At 50.4% G+C, this 20859-nt stretch overlaps 1 protein-coding gene, 1 long non-coding RNA gene and 4 other non-coding genes across 6 annotated transcripts; 5 read left to right on the plus strand and 1 right to left on the minus strand.

The window, feature by feature from the left end:
- Positions 1–7474: 7474 nt before the first annotated feature.
- Positions 7475–8419, minus strand: RAB42 (RAB42, member RAS oncogene family). Its single transcript, XM_004603719.2, has 2 exons — positions 8181–8419; positions 7475–7912 (listed from the first exon to the last, which is right to left on the minus strand). Exons 1-2 carry the CDS (start codon positions 8417–8419, stop codon positions 7498–7500), a joined length of 654 nt encoding a protein of 217 aa, XP_004603776.2. The 3' UTR covers positions 7475–7497.
- An 8704-nt stretch (positions 8420–17123) lies between these two features.
- LOC129405078 (uncharacterized) lies at positions 17124–20754 on the plus strand. The gene is made up of 6 exons (XR_008630295.1): positions 17124–17369; positions 17608–17775; positions 18299–18427; positions 18783–18846; positions 19298–19339; positions 20146–20754. It is a non-coding gene; the product is annotated as an uncharacterized LOC129405078 (long non-coding RNA).
- On the plus strand, positions 17810–17944 carry LOC129405365 (small nucleolar RNA SNORA16B/SNORA16A family). The gene has a single exon (XR_008630521.1). It is a non-coding gene; the product is annotated as a small nucleolar RNA SNORA16B/SNORA16A family (small nucleolar RNA).
- Positions 18543–18671, plus strand: LOC129405385 (small nucleolar RNA SNORA44). The gene has a single exon (XR_008630537.1). It is a non-coding gene; the product is annotated as a small nucleolar RNA SNORA44 (small nucleolar RNA).
- LOC129405395 (small nucleolar RNA SNORA61) lies at positions 18875–19009 on the plus strand. The gene has a single exon (XR_008630547.1). It is a non-coding gene; the product is annotated as a small nucleolar RNA SNORA61 (small nucleolar RNA).
- LOC129405441 (small nucleolar RNA SNORD99) lies at positions 20000–20073 on the plus strand. The gene has a single exon (XR_008630584.1). It is a non-coding gene; the product is annotated as a small nucleolar RNA SNORD99 (small nucleolar RNA).
- Positions 20755–20859: the final 105 nt, after the last annotated feature.

Below are 20859 nucleotides of genomic sequence, written 5' to 3' on the forward strand. Positions count from 1 at the left end.
GACCCAGCAATGCTCAGGGAGACCTTATAGTGTTAGGGATTAAACTTGGGTCCTTGTGCATGCAATGGTTGCATCTCTGTCCCCCTGTACAGTCTCCCTGGCCCAGTTTTAAAAATCCAGTGTAGGCTGGAGAGGTAGCATGGTGGGTAGGGTGCCAGCCTTGCACACGGCTGACCCAGTTTCGATCACTGGTACCCCAGATGGTCCCCCACGTACCACCATGAGTGATTCCTGAGTGCAGAGCTAGGAGTGACCCCTGAGCATCACCAAGTGTGCCTCCCCGCCACAAAAAAAAACGTTCAGTGCTCCCCCAAGGCAGCCTGACCAATAGAATTACCCTGACATTGAAGAATTTAATGGGGCAATGAAATACTAGCAGTAGGAATCAGCACTGGGGTAAGGCACTTGCTTTGCATGTGACCAAGCCAAATTTGATGTCAGCATGCATAAAGTTCCCTGAATACCGCCATGAATGATCACTGAGCCCAGAACCAGAAATAGCCCCTGAGCAGTGGGATAAAGCACACTCCACTCCACCCCCCAATAAAATAAAACAGATGACAAAGCTTGAAATCTGAGGAAAACAGACATTTAAGCCCTTGAGGGCTCAGAGAAGGAACTTGCTGTATTAGGAAAGGTGACATTTGGGTTAAACCTTAAAGGTAAACTAAGTTTTGGCAGATGGAGGAAGCATATTTCAAGCAAGGAACACATTCCAGGAACAACAATTGAAAGAAAGGGAGCCTTATTAGCAGAAGGAACCTAATATTTATTGGGTAGCTAACACATTATTATATTTAATCCTCAATAAATCTGGGATGTAGAACTTCTCACTTTACCACCAAGAGACTGAGGTTCAAAGGTAAAAGATATGTGTTATGTGGCTCAGTGATAGCGACATGTATGTATGAGTCCTGGGTTTGGTCGCCAGCATATGAAAAAAAAAAAAAAATCAAGCCTGGTTCCTATCCAGAATTCTGCCTGTGTGTGATGCTTGGGAGAGTTCACATTAGGTTTCAGTGGCCCTTGCAGAAGGCAGAGTTTGAAAAATAAAAAAAAGGTCCCTTCAAAGGCAAATCTTGGCTCTGCCTACGAGGTAAAGGAAATAGATTCAGGCTTGATTGCAAGATTTTCAAACCAAAGGAGTGGGTAGCCAGGGAGTTTCAGACTGAGGAAGTAGTTTACAGACAGGCATGGAGACCCTTGTCACAGTTGCTTGCTACCACAGCCGGGATGGGGTGAGACAGCTTTTCTTGCTCAGAGTATGGTGACAGAGCTCAGCCATAGAGTCCAGGGTTTTGAGCCCTGTCAACACAGAATAGCTTAGGGATAGATATCCAAAGGGAAGATTCTGCAATTTCACTTTTAAGAAAAAACAGACCCAGAGTATAATTCCACAAGGGGGCTAGCGGGGGCAGAGTGATAGTACAAGCGGGTAAGGCATTTGTCATACACTTGACTTCCTGGCATCCCATATGGTCCCCCAAGCACTGCCAGGAGTAATTACTGAGTACAGAGCCAAGAATAAACCCTGAACCCTGCTGGGTTTGGCTCCCCCCTGCAAAAAGAAAGGGGGGGCAGTTATCTCTGTAAGAATTTTGTTAGAGGAGCTGGAGTTGATAGTACAGTGAATAGGACATTTGCCTGGCACACGGCTGACTGAGGTTCGATCACCAGTACACCATATACTCCCCTGAGCACCACCAGGAGTAAGCCCTGAGCCAGGAGTAAACCCTGAACACAGTCGGGTATGACCCAAAAACTTTTGTTAGAGACCAGAGCTTTAGTACAGTAGATGCATGTGCAGGTCCGATTCCTGACACTCAATTTGTTTCTCAAGCCTGCCAGGTGTGACCCCTGAGTTCAGAGCCAGGAATAAGCCTGAGTGCTGCTTGGTGTGGCCCAAGGGAAAAAAATTACTAGAGTCTAAAATCTTTATTATTTCCTCAGAGAGCTTGCTTTGGTAGCTTGTTATCTATTCTAATTATTAATAGTAAACTTGAAGGTCATGGGGACCTTTACTTAACTTGGTCTAAAGGTAATTTGTGAATTCCTGCTTTTTGATAAGGGGTACCTTTTATCTCGAAATTTTATTTATCTGGGGGGGAGGGTTTGGGAACATTCCCAGTGATGTTGAGGGTCTCTTCCTGGCCCTGTGATCAGGAGAGACCACTGGTGGGGCTCAGGGGACCACATAAAGTCCTAAGAATTTGAATCTGTGTTGATGGGATGTAAGCGAAACACCTTTTGGAACCAGAAAGATAGTTTAACAGGTAAGGTGTTTGCCTTGCACCTGGCCAACCCAGGTTGAATCCCCAGCATGGGTCCCTGAGTACCAACAGGATTGATTCCTGAGTGCAGAGCCACGAGTAACTCCTGAGTATCGCTAGGTGTGGCCCAAAAAGCAAAGAAGAAGAAAAGGAAAAAAAAAAAAAAAGGAAGCACCTTAACTGTACTTTTTGGCCTGTCTCAAAAAATTATATATATAAACAATATTTAATACATTAAATATATATGTAGAGGGGCTGGAGCGATAGCACAGCGGGTAGGGCGTTTGCCTTGCACTCAGCCGACCCGGGTTCGATCCCCGGCATCCCATATGGTCCCCCAAGCACCGCCAGGAGTAATTCCTGAGTGCAAAGCCAGGAGTAACCCCTGAGCATCGCTGGGTGTGACCCAAAAAGAAAAAAAAAAAAAAAGACCTTCCCAGCCCTCTGTACTATGGCTCCAGCCCTAGTTCCTTGCTTTGCTTCTTTATAGTTACCTATGAATGAGATCACCCAGAATTTGTCACACAAGGGAGTAGATCCCTGGACTGGAGTCTGTGCCTTGGTCTTCACAGGACCTTCTCCCCTGCCTATATGTCTCTGTGTCATAGCTACACCTTGCTTGGGTGATTAGCAGTTAGCCCTGGAAATAGAGGTGGGGAAAAAAAAAAAGAAAAACCAAAAACTCCAAAACTCTGGGTGGAGGTATAGAGAGAGGAAACTGACTCCCTTCCAGTCTTGGCAGAGCACTGGAGAAGCTGCCTGAAGCCCTGCCACTCCCGTAGTTTCTGCCATCAAGGAGGAGACAAGGCCCAGTGTCCCCAGCTGCCTCCCTCTGGGAATATACAGGAGCCTAGAGTCACACGTTGCCCACTGTCAGCCTTGGCTCCCCATTTGTTACAAAGGGGGTGATCGTAATTTATTTCAAAGTTATTTGTGAGAATAAGATTTGAAATCTTGGAGTTGAAGTAATAGTACAGTGGGTAGGGGGCTTGCCTTGCACACTGTCGACCTGGATTTAACCCCTGGTATCCCATATGGTTGCCTGAGCACCGCCAGCAGTAATTCCTGAGTGCAGAGCCAGGAGTAACCCTCAAGTACAGCTATTGTGGCCCCCAAGCAAAACAAAAAAACAGATGTAAGATCTTACTTTTTTTTTTTTTGTCTTTGCCCTATCCCCATCCTATCATTCCGGCCCCAGATGTGAAATCTTGCCACATATATGTGACTGCCATCCCTCAAGCTGTTGCTTTGCTAGTAGCGTGTGATATCTGCAGCAACCCTGTCAGGTTAGATTGATCTTGTCCTTTTTTTTTTTTTTTTTTTTTTTGCTTTTTGGGTCACACCTGGTGATGCACAGGGGTTACTCCTGGCTTTGCACTCAGGAATTACCCCTGGCGGTGCTCAGGGGACCATATGGGATGCTGGGATTTGAACCCGGGTTGGCCGCGTGCAAGGCAAACGCCCTACCCGCTGTGCTATCTCTCCAGCCCCTGATCTTGTCCATTTTATAGACAGAGATTGAAGTCCAGGGTGGAAACATGGTCAAATTGGTGAAACTTGGCCAGCTCTGAATTTCAGTAGCCTGCTGCCACCCGCCCTATGTAAGAAGGGATTTGAATGGGGTCGACCTCATAAAAGACAGGCACCTTACCTCCTGCTCTTTCTCCAGCCCCAGAATAAAATATTTTTATTTGTGTTGTTTGTTTTTTGGGTTTTACCCGCAGTGCTTAGGGCTTTCCCTGAGGGGTCTTACATTGGGGGCCAGAACAATAGTAGAGCAGGCAGGATGCTTGCCTTGCACCTGACTGACCTGGGTTCGATCCCAGGTATCCTATGTATTTCCCAGAACACCACCAGGAGTAATTTCTGAGTGCAGAGCCAGGCGCAACCTCTAAGCATCCCCCAGTATGGCACAAAAACGAAACAAAGCAAATTCCTTGCATCACATATGGCCCTTCAAGCACTGCCAGGGGTCAGCCCTAAGCATCACTGGGCATGGCACCAAAAACCTTCACTCCCAAAAATGTTTGATGTAGAGGCTGGGGAGGTGAGTTAAAAGTTGAGGCACATGCAAATATGGGAATCCCCATGTTCAATCTCTATTGTTGCATGGTCCCTCAGGCTTTGGGATTGCTGGGAGTACTCCCCAAGCACAGTTTGAGAGGCCCTCAAACCAAAAAATGTTTAAAGAAAAAAAAAAACAGTTCATAGAATCTGAGATAGTACAATAAGTTAGGTATTTCCCTTGCACACATCTGATCCGGGTTTGATATGGCACTATATATAGTCCCTTGAGAACCACTGTGAGTGGTCCCTGTATGCTGAACCGAGGATAAGCTCTGAGCACCACCAAGTGTATCCCCAAAACAAAACTGGGCCAGAAAGATAATACAGGTGGTAAGGTACTTGAGTAGCACATGACCAAATTTTGTTTAATCCCTGGCACAGCATATGGTTCCCTCAGCACTGCCAGGAGTAATCCCTGAGCAGAGAGCTCGGAGTGAACCCTGAGCACAGTTGGGTGTGACCCCCTCAAAATTTTGTTTTTGTTTTTGGGTCACACCTGGGGCTCAGGCATTACTCATGACTTAGAAATTATTTCTGGTGGTGCTTGGGGGACCATAGATGCCAGGGATTGGACCTGAGTCAGCTGTGGGCAAGGTAAGCACCCTACCTGCTGTACTCTCCAGAACCCTCCCCCCAGCTTTAATTAAAATTATAAAACATTTTCAAATGGCTGAATATTGTAAACAGAGGACCTCAGTCTTTCCCCACCCCAGTACTACTGAGAGGCTTCATATCAAAATTTTTTCCTTTTTTGGAAAAGGTTGAGTTGGCGTGCATACCCAGCAGTGCTCAGAGCTATTTCTGGTTCTATACTCAGGAACCACTCCTGGGAGTGCTCAGAGAACCATAGAGATGCCAGGGATTGAACCTTGACTGGTCCCATGTAAGGCAACACCCTACCCACTGTACTGTCTCTCCACTACCACCCCCAATTTGGGGTGGGGGTGGGGTGCGCCACACAGTGGTACTCATGGCTTAGTCCTGGCTCTGTGATCAGGGGTCACTCCTGGCCAGGCTTGGGGGAATCATATGGGATGCCTGGGACAAAGCCTGGTTGGCAGTATGCAAAGCAAGTGCCCTACCCTCTGTACGATTGTTCCGGCCCTCCAAAAGCCTTTTCCTTCTTTAAAGAAAAGGCAAGAAGCGGGGCTAGAGAGATAGCACAGCGGGTAGGGCGTTTGCCTTGCACGCGGCCAACCCGGGTTCAAATCCCAGCATCCCATATGGTCCCCTGAGCACGGCCAGGGGTAATTCCTGAGTGCAGAGCCAGGAGTAACCCCTGTGCATCGCCAGGTGTGACCAAAAAAGAAGCAAAAAAAAAAAAAAAAAAAGGCAAGAAGCGTGCATAGGAAAACTCGTCCCAGAAGCCTAGAAACTCACCCTGATTGAAAACCTCCTAGGAACGCTGAGACAAGGGATTATCAGACACTGATGATGAATAGAGGTCAGGAGGTGGGGTAAATGACACCCCCCCCCCCCCCAGAATATTAAGTTGTGGTTTTTTGCTGCAACAGTTGGCACAACGACTCACTTTCACCATCAGGGACTCTGCTGTTGCTGTGCTCAGGAGTGACCCCTGGTGGGGCTAGAGGGATAGTGCACACTAGTAAAGCCTTGCACACAACCAACCCCGGTTCAATCCCTGGAGCCATGTATGGACCCCCAAGCCTGATTAGGAGTGATCCCTGAGCCAGAAGTAACCCTGAGAACCTCTGGCTGTGATCCAAAAACCAAAAAAAAAAAAATACTTGACCCCTGGCAGTGTTCATTGGACCATATAGGGTGCCAGAAGTTTGAACCAGGGTCACTGGGTACCTAACCTTGGTATTAATCTGGCCCCAAAAGGGAGACACTTTTGAACATCACTCACCCCAACTCCATCAGTAGAACTTGGGCTGAGGGCCAAGGGGGTGGGCGGCACTTGCAGAGAGTACGGCCAAGAGAGTTGGGTGCTCAGTCGGCTGGCGGCACTCACAGCAGCTGAGGAGAGCATGGTCCGTGTGGAGGAGGTTATCTGTTCTTCAGTCCCAAAGGGAATCTTGGTGCTAATCACTGTCACTTTTTTTTGGGGGGGGGTCACACCCAGCGATGCTCAGGGGTCACTCCTGGCTTTGCACTCAGGAATTACCCCTGGCCATGCTCAGGGGACCATATGGGATGCTGGGAATCGAACCCGGGTCAGCTGCATGCAAGGCAAATGCCCTCCCTGCTGTGCTATCACTCCAGCCCCTTCTTTTCTTTTCTTTTCTTTTCTTTTCTTTTCTTTTCTTTTCTTCTTTTTTTTTTAATCACTGTCACCCTTGTCACACTGTGTGTCCAACATTGAAGCTGCTCTGTTAGCTTCACTCAGGTCTCCCAGATTCAGATCTAGCCCCTGGCCCTGGGAATGGGGAGTGGGTGTGAGGCAGCCAGCATAAGTTTGACCACACCTCAATCCCATGCTCATACTCAGACTCACAGAAGCCTAAGAACCTAAGGAAACTAAGCCAAGTTCACCCTGAAATTCCCCGCGCTCCTCTACCCCTCCTTCACCTTGCTGAGGCGTCTAGACGCTGAGTATCTCATGTCAAAAAGCCCAGGAATGGGGCTGGGGTGATAGCACAGAGGGTAGAGCATTTGCCTTGCACGCGGCTGACCCGGGTTCGATTCCCAGCATCCCATATGGTCCCCTGAGCACCGCCAGGAGTAATTCCTGAGTGCAAAGCCAGGAGTAACCCCTGTGCATCGCTGGGTGTGACCTGAAAAGCCAAAAAAATAAAAAAGCCCAGGAATGCATTCCAGAAATGGCCTCATCCGGGCCAAGAGAGAAGAAAGTGAAGACAATCCTTATGCTTCCGTCCTCACTGGGTAGTGAGTTCCATCCATCCTCTCATTCATACCCACAACCTCCCTGATCGAAGGGCAAGAGTCTTTTAGCCACAGTGACAATCAGGAGACCTGCTCTGCACACTTGGCTTCTCAGACATTTCTAGTAGAGAGGAGCTGAGTTATGAGACACAGTCACCCACCCCCTCCCAAATCCAGGAGGCTTGACTTTATGTCAAAAAAAATTGTATTAATCCTTTGGATACATTCTGCCGTCTGTCCTCCAAACTTACCAACTCTCCCACCCCACCAGCAGTTCTGAGAGTGAGGCTGCATTGCTCTGACCCTCTGGGAGTCAGCACTGGCAGTGGCCTGGCTGCGGCTCTCTGCAGGGGCGCCTGGGGAGTTGCATGAGCCGGACCCCACCCCAGTCCTCCTCCAGCTTGATGTGGCCTTGCTGCAGGGCCTGCTGGATGGCATCTGCCAGAGTGTCGAAGGCCAGGTCAACGTTGTAATTATTTGCGGCGGATGTCTCCAGGAAGGTCATGCCCAGGGAGGCGGCCAGCTCCTCGGCTTCCTGGGCTGAGACACAGCGCCTGCTCTGCAGGTCACTCTTGTGGCCAACCAGCAGGAAGATCGCTTTGTCCAGACCCTGCGTGGCCACGACCTCCTGGTGCCAATCTCGGATGTGTTCGAAAGACTTTCTGTTCGTCACGTCAAAGACCAGCAGGACACCCACCACGTTCCGGTAGAACGACCTGGTGATGCACCTGACCCGAGCGGGCAGAGAGGGAAAGGTTCTGTGTCTTCAGGAGTTTCGGTGGCCTCACACTCCCCATTTCACAGGGGTCTGTCTGCCAGGGCCTGTGTGTGCTCCCCGGGCGGACGCGACGGGGGCCAGCGGGCATCCCCTCCCCACCTCTACTGGGGCCACCAGTGCTGGACCCCCAGCTATTGGTGGACGGGCAGTGCCACGCCCCGCACCCCAGCCCTCTCCCCGTCCATCCCCCCACCCCGCTCTCTCATCATCGCACCCACCTGAAGCGCTCGTGGCCCGCGGTGTCCCACAGCTGCAGCTTGACCCGTGGCCCGGCGCGAAGCTGCAGCGCGCGGCTGTAGAACTCGACGCCCACGGTGGGCTCGGGCTCGGGCTCGGGCTCGGGCTCGGGGGTCCCGGGCGCGCCCGCCACGTAGCGCCGCAGCAGCGACGTCTTGCCCACGGCCGCGTCCCCCAGCAGCGCGATCCGGAACTGGTAGCGGCAGCCCCCCGCGTCCATGCCGGCGGCCCGCGCGGCCGCCCCGCCCGCCCCGCCCGCCCCGCCCCTGCCCGCCCGGGCCGCCCGACCCGGAGCCGGGAGCGCGGGGAGAAGCGCCGGCACCGTCTCCCTACTCCGTCAAAGGGGTCGGGGGGTCCCGGGCGCGCCCGCCACGTAGGACAAACCCCACTTGACAGGATCAGGTGGCGGTGGAGTGGGGAGGACTCACGACCCCCGGCCCGGTGGGACGGAGCAGCCGGCGCACGCCCACGTCCAGTCCCTCACTCTGCCTTTCCGACGGCTCTCCCCTCCGCCACCGTCAGACCCGGCCGCGCCGCTCGGGAGGGCAGGGACAGCCCCCGGAAAGCCGGTTAAGCATTAGGCCACTGACCCCTGTGCCCCCGCCCCCGCCCCACGTACACACCCACTGTGCCCCCAGCGGCCCTAGCCTGGGGCCTCCAGTCCAGTGCTCAGGGGCAATGTTTGACCCTCCCGCATGTCTGCGGGGCCCCAGGGCTCAGGCCAGCCTTGGCCACAAACGCCCACGACTCCTGGGAGTGAGCAGTCGGCCAGCTCTGCCTCCTCCAAGCCAAGCCCCCCCACGCCCCCTCCACCCCCGCTCCCTGGTCCCTGGCTCTGTGCACTGCAGCCCTGGGCGTGGGCGCGAGGCACCCATGTGAGGTGCAGCTGTGGGGCTATTTCTGTGACACTAAGATACAAATTCATTATACCAGTGATGTCCAGAAGCGATAGCAGGGGACAGAGAGAGAACCAGTTACAACAGGCTGAGCAGGAAGCCTTAATGCCAAGATAGATCCTCCACCAGCCCTAAACTCCAGATTTACGCTGACCCCCTCTGAAACAATTCAGCAGGAACAAAGACCCTGCTAAAAATCTGGATTTGGGTTGGGTTGGGTTTGGGCGCTGCCTCCTGCATTTGAAACTATGAAACTTCTTTTTCTTTTTTTTTCTTTTTTTTTCTTTTGCTTTTTGGGTCACACCCAGCAGCGATGCACAGGGGTTTACTCCTGGCTCTCTGCACTCAGGAATTACTGTGGGCAGTGTGACCATGTGGGATACGGAAGATGAACTGAGTTGCTCACATGCAAGGCAAATGCTCCACCCTACTGGCTGTACTATCATTCTAGCCTTTGATTTTCCTTAAAAAATAAAACAAAAAAAAACTTGTAACCCTTGTGTTGCCCACTGCTAAGACTCTGAAAAAACAAACAAAACAACACAAAAAACCCACCAGAGTTCTTTTGTGTGTGTGTGTTGTTTTGGTTTTAGTTCACACCTAGCAGTGCTCAGGGCTTACTCCTGACTTTGTGCGCTCAGGGACAACTCCTAGCAGCCTCGGGGCATGCCCACGCACTGGCAGGCAGGACCACATGGGATGCCAGGTATCAAACCTGGGTTTGCCTCATGCAAGACAAACGCCCACCCGCTATACTGTCCCAAGGGCCCCAAACCACCAGAGATCTAAATCCTAGTGCTGGACTCCTGTCTGCACAGAGTTCTAGGTACAGCGGACTGGAGAGGCTTATACAATCAGCTACTGGGGCAACCCCCCCCAACACACACTCCATTCTGGGGTCTCCCACATCTCAGTGTGGGGGATTCCTTTACTCTCTTCCTTTATTCTCCTCCATATGTTCCCTTAATAAAGCTGTTTTTGTTTTGGTTTGGTTTGATTTTGGGACACTCTTGTCAGTGCTCAGGGCTTACTACTGGCTTGACTCTTAGGGCTCACTCCTGGCAGGGTTTGCCCCCAAACCCTGGAGAGTGCCAGGAATCGAACCCAGGTACTACTGATGCAGGAACAGTGATGGTGGGTCTCTGTGTTGGTTCATGGTTCCCAGGTTTTTCAATATTTTAAGAATAAAAATATTGAGCAAGGGGCTGGGGCAATAGCACAGCGGGTAGGGCGTTTTCCTGGCTTTGCATCGGGAATCGAGTGATTCCCGAGTGCAAAGCCAGGAGGTAACCCCTGTGTATCGCCAGGTGTGATCCAAAAGACAAAAAAAACAACAACAAAAAAGAAAATATTGAGTAATAAAAATGCCCAGACTCAGAGTTGGAAAGTAGAAAAGTTTATTGGAAAATAGAAGAGAAAGAAAAAGGAACTCCCCATCTGGAGAGGACTTTAATATAGGACTAAGTTAACTGTGGCTCTTTGTGTGTGTGTGTGTGTGTGTGTGTGTGTGTGTGTGTGTTTAATGAAAATTGGGCTCTTTGAATTTCTTTTGTCTGACCTTTTGCCCATTATCTTCAACTCCCAGTGAGTCTAAACTCTGGGGGCTGAATTTTACAGTCTTGGGGGGAATTGCTAACTTCCTGAAAGTGCAGGAACATTAAAAATGTAGGATGAAGGGGCTAGAGTGATAGCACAGCGGGTAGGGCATTTGCCTTGCACGCGGTCGACCCGGGTTCGATTCCCAGCATCCCATATGGTCCCCTGAGCACCGCCAGGAGCGATTCCTGAGTGCATGAGCCAGGAGTAACCCCTCTGCATCACCAGGTGTGACCCAAAAATTAAAAAAAATATGTAGGATGAAGGCAGTCAAAAATAGGACTGTTCATAACAGCTGCTAAGGGGGAAACTGAGGCTTTCTCTTTGGCTATCATTCTGGCCATAAAGCTCTTTTTCTGACTAGAGAGATAGTGGCGTGAGGAAGGTACTTGCCTTGTATGTGGCCAACCCCATAATCCATGTTATCACAATTCCCAAAGCACCTCCAGGAGTGTCTCCTGAGCACAGAGCCAGGAGTAGCACTGCTGGGGATGGTCCTGAGACAAAAACAAAACAAAACAAAGTTGTTCTGTTTCACTATCTTCTCCGGAAATTCTTTTCTGTGATAAAAAATGAGAAGCCTGGAACCTGGGTGGAGATTGGGAGGGACTTTTCCTTTTTTTTTTTTTGATTTTTGGGTCATACCCAGCGATGCACAGGGGTTACTCCTGGCTCTTCACTCAGGAATTACCCCTGGCGGTGCTCAGGGGACCATATGGGACGCTGGGATTAGAACCCGGGTCGGCCGCGTGCAAGGCAAACGCCCTACCCGCTGTGCTATCGCTCCAGCCCCAGGACTTTTCCTTTTTCCTGAGAGGAGCATAACCTCACCTCAGCCTGAGAATTTTGGGTCCCCCAAATTCAGCTGGTGGGGACCAGCTCCCAGATCAGTGCAGTGTGATGAAGCAAGAGAAAAGCTGGCAGGAAGTAATGTCTGCCGTGTAGGCACCTGGGCATCACTTCCCAGACCTGACCTCGGGGCAGGCCCACGCACTGGCAGGCAGGAGTGAGGCATCATGCTTGCAACTCCTTCCTCCTGTTGTGAGGTGCCTTGGGACGTGTCTTTTCTCTGCCCTTGTCTTTTGTCCTCCCAAACAGTGCTTAGGAGGCCTGGAAATACTTGGCCAAATGCGTCAGGTGGTTTAGCACTTATATCTAGCCATGCTGGAGGCCACCAAGGCTGGCGAAGCTCAGGAGTCACCTGGGCTAGAGTAGGTGGAGCTTGTGTCTCCTCTACTATTACAAAGGGCAACTGACCATGACTTCAGGCCTCAGGTCAAACTCCTGTCTCGGCCTAGGATGATGGTGCCTTACCCACTGTACTATCTGCGATAAGTGCAGATAGTACAAAACAAAGTTGTTCTGCACATGGCAGACCTCTTTTTTTTTTTTTTTTTTTTGCTTTTTGGGTTACTCCTAGCTCATGCACTCAGGAATTACTCCGGGCGGTGGTCGGGGGACCATATGGGATATTGGGAATCGAACCCCGGTTGGCTGCGTGCAAGGCCCTACCCGCCGTGCTATTGCTCCAACCCCACATGACAGACCTTGATTCAATCCCTGAATCAAGGAATTGATGGTCCCCTGAGCAATCCCTGAGCACAGAGCTAGAAGTAAGCCCTGAGCACTGCTAGGTGGACTCCTTCCCAACCCCCCCCCCCCCGCCTCAAAAAAACCCGTCTGTCCTCTAGGAGTCTCTCAGTCTCAGGGACTGTCCAATGAGGTCACTGTCTTGTCTGTCTCCTCCTGGACAGTGAGAGTAGGAACCAATGTGTTGTGGGGGTGTTTTTCCTATTTTTTTTTTTCAGGAACTAATGGCTTTATTTGGTTATTCAGTGCTGGGCACAAAATGGGAAATCAGGAAACAGGAATGCTTGAAGAATCAGTGAAAGTGGATAAGTGCTATTCATTCACTCATTCTAGTTCTTTTTCCAATACCACAATAAAGTCAGAATCAGGGAGCTGTCAGGTTGGAGAGACTTCTTTTTTTTTTAATTTTTAAATTTTTTTTTATTTTTGGGTCACACCCGGCGATGCACAGGGGTCACTCCTGGCTCATACACTCAGGAATTACTCCTGGCGGTGCTCGGGGGACCATATGGGATGCTGGGAATCGAACTCGGGTCGGCCACGTGCAAGGCAAACACCCTACCCGCTGTGCTATCTCTCCAGCCCCTGGAGAGACTTCTTGAAGAGATGGTGCTGAAGCTGCATTTTCCAAGACCAGCGGGAGCCGGGAAGGTCGGAGAAGAATAGCTCTGCAGACGGGCGGAGAGCGCTTGGATCCCAGAAGCCTTTGCAGTGAGCTCACAGAGCAGTGCACCGTCAGCATCACATTCCAGGACTTCCTCTCCCACACCACCCTCCCCACCCCGCTGCCGCGGGTGGGGATCATGTGCCTGTCGCTGACACTACTTGGCACCCAAATCCAGAAGTCAGCTAATCTTACCATAGACTCAGTATGTGATCCAGGAACAAATGCTTTCCCTTCCCCAGCCCTGCTTCCCCTTCTCACTCAGCCACGCCAGGCTCTGGGGGGCCAGAGTGTCCTAGCAGCCAGGGCTCTGTACCTTCGCATCCTACAGACCAAGGCTTTACTTCCAACTTAGCTGGGTTGCCTGGCCAAGTTTTACTCATCGATGTATCCATTCCCTTCATAAATATTTTATTTACTTAATTATTATTATTATTTTGCTTTTTGGATCACACCCAGCAATGCTCAGGGGTTCCTCCTGGCTCTGCACTCAGGAATTACCCCTGGCAGTGCTCAGGGGACCATACAGAATGTCAGGGATCAAACCTGGGTTGGCTGCATGCAAGGCAAATGCCCTACCTGCTCTGCTATCACTACGGCCCTTTCGTAAGTATTTTATCTCATTTCATTTCATTTTTGCTTTTTGGGTCATACCCAGCAATGCTCAGGGGTTACTCCTGGCTCTGCACTCAAGAATCACTCCTGGCAGTGCTTGGGGGACCATATGGGATGCCAGGATCAAACCTTGACTGGCAAACACCCTACGCACTGTACTATCGCTCTGGCCCCTCATAAGTATTTTAATAGCTGTTGGCCAATTCTTAAATTCCAGGCACTTTGACCGAAGAGATAGCTGCGTGCCGTGCATGCCAGAGGCCCAGGCTCAATCCGTCTTGTGGGGTCCACCAGCAGGTTGAACCCATGGGCTCTGAGCATAGTGTAGCTATCTCTGAGCTACAGAGGGAGGACAGAGCAAGCAGCAAGGCTAACAAAGGCCCCAGGGTGGGAGCAGGCATGTGGTGCTCCTAGGACACAAAAGACTGGAAAGAAGCCAGAGAGACAGTCAATGGGGCAAAGCACAAACTTTGCATATTAGAGGACAGATTGATTCTTGGCAACATTTGAGTCCCCAGAAGGGCCACCAGAAATGATGCCTGAGCACCAAATTGGCACCTCTGAGCACTTCCAGGTGTGGTCATCCTACCCTTCAAAAAAAGGTGCTGGAAAGAGGGAGCAGAATGAATAAAGGGAAGGGACAGAGGCAACAGTACAGTGGGTAGAGCGTTTGACTTGCACATGGCCAAGCCAGTTTTGATCTCCAGCATCCCATGTGGTCCCCCGAGTCCACCAGGAGTGATCCCTGAATGCAGAACCACAAGTAAGCCCTGAGCCCTGCTGCTGTGCTTCCCTGTACCCCCCAAAAGAAATGAACAAAGGAGAAAGTGGTGGATGATGAGAACAGAGAGAGGAAAACTCATGTAAGTGGTGGCTGGAGAGATAGGACAAGACTTAAGGTACATGCCTTGCAGACAGTTAACCTCATCTTTGGTTTTGGTTTGGTTTTTGGGCAACACCTCGTGGTACTTAGGAATTACCCCTGGCTCTGCATCCAGGAATCAATTCTGATGGTGCCTGGGGGACCATATGGGATGCCAGGGATTGAATCCCGGTCTGCTACATGCAAGGCAAATGCCCTACCTGCTGTACTATGGCTCTGGCCCCTAGCCTCAGCTTGATCCCCCAAGCACTGCTAAGTGCAGCCCCAGAGGCCCTCAGCACTGCTGGGTCTGGCCCTGGCGGCTCCTGAGCAGTTGCAGGTGACCCAGATAATGCCTGGCACTGCAGGGCCCAAGTAACACTGTGTCTGCGGACCCTTGCATTGAACTCTGGCCCAGATGTCCCAAAATCTCTGGCAGGAGCCCCAAGGTCTCCTGATCACACCAACACACACACACACACACACACACACACACAAATTGTAACAGACTTCAAAGATCATCATGGAGTTTTTTTTTTTTTTTTTCTTTTTGGGTCACACCTGGCGATGCTCAGGGGTTACTCCTGACTCAGCATTCAAGAATTCCTCCTGGCAGTGCTTGGGGGACCATATGGGATAACAGGGATAACTTGGGTCGACTGTGTGCAAGGTAAACGCCCTACCCGCTGTACTATCGTTCTGGCCCCATGGAGACTTTTTTTTAAAGATTTTTTTTTTTTTTAGGGTTTATTCTACCTGTGTTAGGAAGTCAGTGGAAACTTCGAAGCAGGTGAATAATGGCATCCAAATTTTTCCTTGTTGAGGTAGGTTCCTGGGGCCACCTCCTGGTAACATCTGGTAACCTGATGAATGGTTCAATACTGGGGTTCAGCGCTGCAGCATTGCTTAGGGGCTACCAGGGCCAGCCATACTTGGCAGGGTGTGTGTGTGTGTGTGTGTGTGTGTGTGTGTGTGTGTGTGTGTAGGGAAGGGCAATGGGGGAGGAGTTGGATAAGGAATTTAACTTGGGCCACATCTGTGCTCAGGAGCTACTCCTGACTCAATGCTTGTGGGTCACTCCCATGCAGTGTCAAGAATGAAACCCACGTAAGGCAAACCACTTAACGATGTTCCTGGCCCTGAACTCATGTGTGCCGCTATATATCTCTGTATCCACCTAGCCCTTTGTCTTTTGGGGGGAAGAGAGGTGTTTATTTGGGTCAGTGCTAAAGGCTACAGACAGTGCTAAAGGCTACTCCCAGCTCTGTATTGAGACTTTCTGGTGGTGACTGCTGATCGTCCAGTACTAAGGATCAGACTGGAGGTTGCTGCACGTAGAGCATCTTTACTAGTGCTGTGAGTCATCTATCTCCCTCTTATTTATTAACTTTGAGGGATAAGGCTGGAACCCAGGGCCTCCCATGGAGAGATCTGTGCTCTACCATTAAGCAACATTCCCTGCCTCAGGTTGAACTTCTTGACAAGGTGAGGGGACAAGTCAGTCTTCATCCTATCTCAGTTTGACTTTATTTGGGGGGGTTGGGGTGCTCAGGAATCATCACTCCTGGCATGTTTCAGTGCCATGCATCCAATTGCGGTAGTTACATGCAAGGCAAGCACCTTAGCAGCTGTAGTACTCGGCTCTACACAGTCTAATTTTATTTTGGAGGGGTAGGGAGTGCGTGGCTGGACCACGCCCAGCTGTACTCGGGCTTACTCCTGCTTCTGTGCAGGAACTTGGTGCTGGGGAATTAAACCCGAGTGAGCCATGTGCAGGCCAGTTACCCAATGTACTATCTCCCTGGCCTCAACAGCCTATGTATATAGTCGTGCGTGTGTGTTTTTTTTTTTTTCCTCAACAGGTGATACTCGGGACCATATGCAGGGTGGAACCCACTGTCCTGGGTAATGCTAATGTACTACCCACTGTACTGTCTCTCCAGCCCTCAAGTCTATATATTTTGTCAGCTTTCGGTTTTTGTGTTACATCCTGCGTTGTTCAGGACTTATTCCTGACTCTGTGCTCAGGCGGATTCAGGGGACCTTAGAGCTGAACTAAGGAGAATGAGTCTCTTCGGATTCTTTTTTTTTTTTTTGGTCACACCTGGCGCTGCTCAGGGGTTCCTCCTAGCTTTGCACTCAGGAATTACTCCTGGCGGTGCGCAGAGGACCATAGGGGATGCCGGGAATTGAACCAGGGTCGCCGCGTGCAAGGCCCTAACCGCTATGCTATCGCTCCAGCGCCGTCTCTTCGGATTCTTTAAAAAAAAATCCTGAGGGCGGAGCGATAGTGGTGCGGATAGCGCGCTTGCCTTGCAGGTGACCGACCCGATTTTCCGGCATCCCTTAGGATCTCCCTGAGTATAGAGCCAAGAGAAAGCCCTGAGCATGCCGGATGTGGGCCAAAAACCAAAAATAAAAACAATTTACATGATCCCTCCTCACTTCGAAAAAGGTCCACTATAATACTTGCTTGGGGTGAATGCATACAAGCCACCAGGCGCTTCAGCCAAGATGGACTACAACTCCCAGCTGGCTGTGCGTCCCCGGTACGCTATTAGTACGTGCCATGAGATGCTGCAGCCGGGATGGACTACAACTCCCAGCGGGCTGTGCGGCCCGACACGCTCATAGACCGCGCGGCAGCGAAGGGCGGAGACTATATAAGCTCCGTCCCGACGCTCGCCCGCCCTTTCGGGCAGGTTTCCTGTGCGCGCCTGTTGGTTATTCGGGGAGCAGCTGCCCGCCTTCCGCACTCTCTTAGACTCCTTCTCCCCGCGGCCTCCAGCTCTGCTCCCAACCCGGCATGTTAAGGGCAGCACGGGATGCCCGGGCCCGCGCCCCTCGCGGAAGCAGCGCCCCGCGGGCCGTGTCGGCCACGTGTGCAGTGGGAGGCCCGGAGCCTACGAGGGCCGCGCCCTTCGCCCCCGCGCAACCCACGGCCCCGGTGAGTAACTGGAGTCGGGCCTGGAAGCCCCGTGGTTCTGGGTCTGAAGTGGCTTTATCAGAAGGAGCCACGAAGTGATGCGTTGAATCTGCTCGGGGGAGCTGCCTGCTGGGTGGGCCCCGGGCAGAGGCCATTGTAGCACGTGGTAAAGGTCACCTTGGTGGGTGGATATGTCAAGGAGGACGGCTGGTATCCAGATCCCACTCTGAATACAGATTTTGCCACGTTACATTGATAGGTCAAATTCATCAATCTACATGATAGGCCTGAACTGCTCTTTAAAACGGTTATATGAGGGCGAAGATCAAGCGAGTCCGCGCTAGTCACCTATGGAATGCCCCCGAGACCCCAGAAAGCCCAGCAGCCGAGTTAGAGGAGGCCACGGCTACTTCTGCAGACGATTTGGGTGAGTGCGGGTTCAACTGCAATTGGAGTTGTCATGTGGCCCTTATCGAAGCTGCAGCAACTTCCACATAGCTGCTGTGGTCAAAAAGGAGCCCAGAGTGACAGTTTTCCTTGACGGTCGCCGTTCTGTTTGTAGTAACTGATCTGCAACATTTCGGGAAAAGACAGTTTCCGCTGTGTATCTTAGTGTTAGTATATTTTGGGGGCACTATATGTGGTTTTGGGGATCAAGTTGATAGCTTCAGGCAAGGCAAGCATCTTGTCTGCTGTATTATCCTTGACCCTATCTATTTAGAAAAGCATGACTGAACGGAATTCATGGGGAATACAATGCTGCAGGCCAGAGCACATGATTTATTTGCTCGGCCCAGGTTTTACTCCCCACACTACGTTGGTGGGAACTTAATGATCTCACTTCCAACAAGCTTGAGTAATTGGTTGTCTGAAAATGGAGGAGAGGGAGGTTGGTTTGGAAAACAAGGGGGCAAAGATCATGAACTAGTTTTGTTCTTTCCCCTAAAAAGGAGACGTTGTATCAGCAGAAGCTAAAACCTTTGAAGCCGTGATGACTTCGATGCTGATGTCTAGATGAAGGGAAGAATATCTAGCAGGACAGTTCTTAGCTATGCTGAGTGAATACTTCAGGCTTTCTGGTGAGTGAGGAGTCTTGGGATAAAGATCCACAGCCTTACACTGCTCTGGCCTTGGTTGGTTTTTCTTTTTTTTTTTGCTGAGACATAATTTGGGGATTGCCTGGGGGAATTAAGGAAGCATGTTTCCAAGGTCTGTGGCTGATAGTGTCCACGGTATCTCCAACTGCATGCGAGAGCAACCTGGAGAGACTTTGACAGCACAGGTCACCAGTACCTGCAGCTGCCACTCGACTTTCCTATAAACTAAAGGTTCTGGCCCTGAAGCCTTCAACCTTAAGTTGTTTTAGCATCATGTACCATGTAGTCACGTGTATCATATCAACTGTTAACTGCTAACATTTTTGGTTGCCACTAGGTTTTCTGCAATAGCTGAAACTAAACCGGAATGACAACTGGTCGCTGAAACTGTTCCTTTAAAGGTAAAGTTAGGTCTCGAGGACTTGCCTGACCCTCCTGTTCCCTTTCCCATCGGATCTGAACACTGGTCTTGGTGGTCGTAAAGGGAGGGATAGTAACACTGAAGCTGGCCTCACAGGGCTCCTCGGTTCTGCCATGTAGCACATGGGCTAGTTTCAAACAAACTTGAATTCTCAAATTTAGTAATATACCTGGAGGAAAGCTGGGCTTAAAGGTTATGTATAGGGGTGGTGCCACAGTACCGTGGGTAAGGTGCTTGCCATGGGTTTGATGCCTGTCCTTCTATATGGTTCTCCGGATCTCCCAGAGTACAGACTCGGGAATAACACCTGAGCACCGTGAGGTGTGTCTCAGAAAAATGAATACACAAAGCTCTGGATAGTTGGCTATAGTGATAGTGAACATTTCCAATGGATTTATGAATTAATTCATCTCTTTGATCTGTTTTAAAAGGTCTTCATTAATAAAGCTCCTGCTGTGAATCTATGTGATTAGGTAAGTTGACTGGAGGTTGTTTTTAGCTACAGCATGAGGTAGTGCATGACTTGGAACTCTTTAAGTTAAGCAGCAGGGAAACTGAGTCTAAATCTTTAAACTCAGGCCTTCACTCTTTTTTTTTTTTTTTTTTTTTGCTTTTTGGGTCACACCTGGCGATGCACAAGGGTCACTCCTGGTTCTGCACTCAGGAATTACCCCTGGCGGTGCTCAGGGGACCATATGGGATGCTGGGAATCGAACCCGGGTCGGCCGCGTGCAAGGCAAACGCCCTACCCGCTGTGCTATCACTCCAGCCCCTAGGCCTTCACTCTTGAGCGCTGGAGGTTGCACCCAAGATCTCAAGTGTTTTTATGTTTTGGGCCACACCTGGCTGTGCTCAAGGCTTTATTTACCTTGTTCTGAGCTTGGGATCTTGACTGAGGGTCTTTGTTCTGTATAATAAGGCCCCTCAAGTTTATAACTACCTCAACAGCTGTATTCATTATTAGAGGACAGATAGCTCAGTAGAGGTTCATTCCCCTGTTAAATTAATGTGACTATTATTGGAATCCAACTGGGCACCTTAGGCAGAATAATTGCTGTGAACACCATAGCTTGAGCTCATGACTGATGGTTGGGGTGGAAATGAGTTCCTTGCAGCTCAGGGTTACTGCTTCAGCTGGTTCAGGATGAAACCTTATCTGAGTGGACATCTATGGATGATAAATGCGGATATGGGACTGAGACCTGCTGTTTGAAGAAGAGTTCTTGGGTGTTATAACTGGGACAAACTCTGATACATTGGCTCTATACTTCTGATCTAGGTGTGAAAATGAAGAGACAAACTGGAAAACAAGATATATGGAATCAGCTTAGGCCTGCAACTCAAAGTCAAGACAAGCAATTGCAGGCAAAGCTGTACTCATTGGCAATAATGTCAACACCTGACATCAAACTGATCAAATAAAGCTTGGTGTTTTCATCATGAAATTGTTTTCATTCTCACGGCGCTTAGTTTAAGCAGTGTGCAAGGCAGAGAAGTTTTAGGAGCAATTTTCGCTTTTTGGGTCACAACCGGCAATGCAGAGGGGTTAATCCTGGCTCATACACTTAATCGCGGTACTGGGGGGACTAGGATGCTGGGAATCAAACCTGGGTCGGTCACGTGTAAGGCCCTACCCACCATGCTATGGCTCCAGGTGCTGATTTTTAGGCCTTATTTGGCACTGCTCAAACACTTGCACTTAACGGGCTCGATCACAGTGCTACCTGTGATACAGCCAGTGGGCTGTGTACATGGTACAGTGGATCTGGCACCAAACGTGCAAGTTTCATGTGATGACATACTTTCTGTGGAGGCCTGATTTGAATCTGCACTGCTTGCTGGTTAATTCTAGATAAAAGGCAGGCTTCATCTGGTGCTGGTGGTGCTTGAGATTTGAACCTACAATGACCGAGTGAGGGAAAAGACATACTCAGGCCCCAAGATTTGAACTCAACCAGTTAAGTTCAGCTGGTTGGAAAGTGAGGTTCCTTGG

Source organism: Sorex araneus, chromosome 5 (assembly GCF_027595985.1).
Source record: "Sorex araneus isolate mSorAra2 chromosome 5, mSorAra2.pri, whole genome shotgun sequence".
NCBI classification, from domain to species: domain Eukaryota; kingdom Metazoa; phylum Chordata; class Mammalia; order Eulipotyphla; family Soricidae; genus Sorex; species Sorex araneus.